At 38.2% G+C, this 4,462-nt stretch overlaps 1 protein-coding gene across 1 annotated transcript in view; it reads right to left on the bottom strand.

Annotated features, from left to right (window-relative positions):
* The window catches only part of LOC106877261 (repetitive organellar protein), a 58,282-nt gene that overhangs the window by 22,438 nt on the left and 31,382 nt on the right, over window positions 1-4,462 (bottom strand). Inside the window, exons 14-16 of the mRNA XM_052975948.1 lie at window positions 4,245-4,381; window positions 3,081-3,279; window positions 955-1,076 (exon numbers count right to left, since the gene is read on the bottom strand). Of these exons, the coding sequence (XP_052831908.1) occupies window positions 955-1,076; window positions 3,081-3,279; window positions 4,245-4,381 (458 nt within the window). The remainder of the gene's footprint in view (window positions 1-954; window positions 1,077-3,080; window positions 3,280-4,244; window positions 4,382-4,462) is intronic.

Here is a 4,462-nt window from a genome sequence, read left to right as displayed (position 1 = left end):
ATTATTGAATTAAATATATATATATATATATATATATATATATATATATATGCACACACAGTATGCATGCTTATTCGTCCGTGTATATATATATGTGTATGTGTGTGCGTGTGTGCGTGTGTGCATGGGTGTGTGTATATGCTTGTAAATGTATATGTATATATATGTATGAAATCATATAACACTGCCTCTCTTAACTTAGCAGATTTAGAATACATCTTGATGACCCTCACACTCAAACTATTAGATACTACAACTGTGCGAACACGACAGGGTACTCTTTCAAATAATATTCTCTCCCTCCGAGAAAATGTCCTATATAAATGCAACGCCTGAACGTCAACCAAAACCTACATCGATCTCATAGCCAACAAGTTTAAGCCTAGACTTAACTAGCATCAACATACCTTCTGAGTGGATGGATGGAGGGATGGATATGCGGGTAGATGGTTGGATGGGTAGGAGGATGGAAAGATGCATTGGTTCATTAACTAAAGCAAGAATTTTTGTCATTATTTAGCTAGTGTAAGAATGCGAACTGGCAGAATCGTTAGCACGCCAGGAAAATGCGTAGCGACATTTCGTCCATCTTTACGATGTGAGTTCAAATTCCGTCGCGGTCGACTTTGTCTTTTATCTCTTTCCGGTTTGATAGAATAAATGTCAGCTGAACACTGAGATCGATATAATCGACTTATCTCCGAAATTGCTAGCCTTGTGCCAAAATTTGAAACCATGATTTAGCTAGTGTTCGTAACAACTTAAGAAAAGTTTTTGCATAAAATTACGATGTCATATGGGTCCAATTGGTAGCTGTGTATGGTAGAAATCAAGGACGGTATCGGAGAAGCTTTGCATCAAAATGGTTTTAAAAAATTAAAGACAATAAAGCGGAAATTAAAGCACAGGCCCTCTACCACCGAACCCAAATAAATTCAAGAACTCCATACTGACCTGTTCAAGAAGTTTGCCAGACTGATCCTGAAATGCTTCTTCAGTTGATATAAGTTTGTGTTTTAGTTGTTCCCTCTCGCCCTCAATCTCGTTGATGACATTTCTGTAAGTATCTTCCACTTCTGAAAGTATAAACACGTGACTGTTCACTGTTTTGTGACAGAAACTTTTAGCTCGCAATAAATGTCTGAGATGGAAGGAAGGAGCTGTAACTAAGATTATAATTTCCCGTCTATTAATTTCACCTTAGTAAATATTTATTTTATATTTTGGATCTAGACTGCACTTTTTATTAGTTTTAACCCCGTAATGTAGCTTATTCCTGGATATTAACATAGTTCCAGGCAGGATTTGAACGAAGGACCTTCATTTTCAAACTACATGTACAGCCATCAGTGGTATTATGGTTAAGAAAAATCTTTTTTTTTAATCTTTTAATGCAGAAATAAAGATTGTTAGTTCAAATCTAGTCTAGTACTGTGTACGCACTCAAGAGTAAGGCATCTAACGACGAACACAATTCAAACTGATCGAAAGGTTTTTGTTGTTGGCACTCCGTCGCTCACGGCGTCGAGGGATCCAGTTGATCCGATCAACGAAACAGCCTGCTCGTGAAATTAACATGCAAGTGGCTGAGCACTCCACAGACACGTGTACCCTTAACGTAGTTCTCGGGGATATTCAGTGTGACACAGTGTGACAAGGCTGACCCTTTGAATTACAGGCACAACAGAAACAGGAAGAAAGAGTGAGAGAAAGTTGTGGTGAAAGAGTACAGCAGGGTTCGCCACCATCCCCTGCCGCAGCCTCGTGGAGCTTTAGGTGTTTTCGCTTAATAAACACTTACAACGCCCGGTCTGGGAATCGAAACCGCGATCCTATGACCGCGCGTCCGCTGTCCTAACCACTGGGCCATTGCGCCTCCACAATCGAAAGATAATATAGATATAAATATTGGTTATTATTGACTTCTAATATAGATTGTAGTCTAAGTAGGGAGGCGTGTAGTCGATCATACTGATCAGTGCTTTATTTTATTGATCTTGAAGGATAAAAGACAAGTCAATATCAGTGGAATTCAAGCTCAGACAGTGAAGACCGAAACAGAAACCGCAAAATATTTTGTTCTGCCACTCGAACGATTCTTCATTCCACCACTTTTCATAACAACAGCAACAATAATAAATATTATTATTGAATGAGAGAGTAGCACATGCCATTAAAGTGACAATGGGATACAAATATACGAAATCAAATATATCCATCTGATAAGGATACACCAGGCACATACATCACAATCATATGTGCGTGACATTGTGATCTCATATCAAGATAAACAGTGCATGACCTTGCAGATGGGGACCCCGTTAGAATTTTCTTCAAGTCGAGTAACCCATCCTCCTCAAAAGGTGTCTCAATAAGGTTTGTTTATGGATGATGAACGGGGACACCCATGTTTCCAGAGGTGAATTATTCAAACCCCAAAGAATTCCTCTCAACAAATGGCTATGATGCTCCTCACTACTCCTGCTCGTGATCAGAGATACACATATTGTCAGCCACCAAGGGGCATGGTCAGCTAGTTATGGTCAAACAACTGACAAGCAAATCTGTAATATTGGGCAGAATATTTGCTGTAACCCATCTTCTATACCAAGACAAAACATGTACATGTTAACACTTTAAATCAGTTAAGATTAAAAGCCATGAGAGCTGCTGCCACGTACTGCATCAGAGTATTTATTGTTATTATCATTATTATTATCATTATTATTATTATTATTATTATTACGCTGAGAAAAATGCTTAGCAGCATTTCGTCCGTCTTTACGTTCTGGGCTCAAATTCCGCCGAAGTCGACTTTGCCATTCATTTTTTCGGAGTTGATGCAATAAGTACAAGTTGAGCACTTGGGTCAAGCTAATCGGCTTGTCCCTCCTATAAAATTCCAGGTTTTGTACCTATAGGTGAAAGGATTATTATTTTATTATTATTATTATTATTATTATTATTATTATTATTATTATTATTATTATTACATTGTTCTACAATATTAACAATGATAAAGATGGGAGGGTGAGCTGAGAGCAAATGAGGAATAGGTTCAACTTTAGATCAACACCTACTTTTCATGATAGTGGTTGAATGTTCCTCTCGTTGCGAAAGTTCTTTCTCCAAGTTATATAATTTCTCTTCTTGGTAGAAACACTTGAGATGTAAATCCGACATGTTTCGATGCAGATGGCCCCTGCGATCAGTTTGGGTCGATTTATTGTATTTCTGACGCGGGAACAGTAAATGGTACCCAAGTTTGGTGACAGCCGTCTGTAAAAATTGGACAAAGGAATCATAAAATCTTATCACGAAGAAGCACAAGTACACAAAATGAAGATGGTAGAAAGTCTATCAGCCAATGGGTTCAAAGAATCTATAACTCGCATTTCCTCAGTTCCGCGCTTGAAATTATCCTCTCTCTCTCTCTCTCTCTCTCTCTTTCTTTATCTGTATCTCTCTATCTATCTATATCTCTCTCTCTTATTATTTTCATTCTCTCTTTTATTATTTTCCTTTAGTTATAGGCTCCCTTTCAGCCTTTTAGTTTTACAAGTTGAATGGTGACCTTACTCGTGTTGGTACCACACAAAAAAGCACCCAGTATCCTCAGTAAAAAATGTGTTGGGAAGGGTATCCTGCTGTAAAAACCCTGCCAAATCAGACATTAGATCTCGACGCAGCTTTAAAGCAGGTTGCGTCCTGTGAAAACCATCCAACCCATGCCAGCATGGAAGGCGGACGTTAAAGTATTTCGCCCGGCATGCTAACGATTCTTGTTTCTTTATTGTCCACAAGGGGCTAAACATAGAGGGAACAAACAAGGACGGGCAAAGGGATTAAGTCGATTACATCGACCTCAGTGCGTAACTGGTACTTAATTTATCGATCCTGGAAGGATGGAAGGAAAAGTCGACTTCGGCGGAATTTGAACTCAGAACGTAACGGCAGACGAAATACCGCTAAGCATTTCGCCCAGCGTGCTAACGATTCTGCCAGCTAGCCGCCTTAAATAAGCATTTGATAATATAATTTTATATTTAATGATAAAAATATTTAAAAAATTTTAAACATCGAATGGTTATAAGGGTCTACCCGAGTAAAATAGTAATCAAAGGGGTACATAGTTGAAAAATGGTTGAGAACTACCGTTTTGAAATAACACAGTATTATGTAACTCTACGGTATCCCTTTTTAATTTACAACAGATTTAAGATATACTTCAGGGATTTATTAACTTTAACAGAATAATCTTTCGGTGTGTCTGACATCTCAACAAATTTATTTCTCAGTTTTTGTATTTCTCGATCTTGTTGACGCAGTTTGTCTTCATATTTCTGTGTCAGCAACCTGCGATCATTCTCCATCTTCAGAACTGGAAAATGAAAAAAAGAAAAATGCAAACCCGATTATAGCATTAGCTATGAGGTGGAGTGGGGGAGGGGATTGGTGGGGA

The sequence above is a fragment of the Octopus bimaculoides genome, chromosome 23 (genome assembly GCF_001194135.2).
Source record: "Octopus bimaculoides isolate UCB-OBI-ISO-001 chromosome 23, ASM119413v2, whole genome shotgun sequence".
Classification (NCBI taxonomy): Eukaryota; Metazoa; Mollusca; class Cephalopoda; order Octopoda; family Octopodidae; genus Octopus; species Octopus bimaculoides.
The sequence above is the reverse complement of the archived record's forward strand: the minus strand, read 5'-3'. Positions and strand labels throughout refer to the sequence as shown.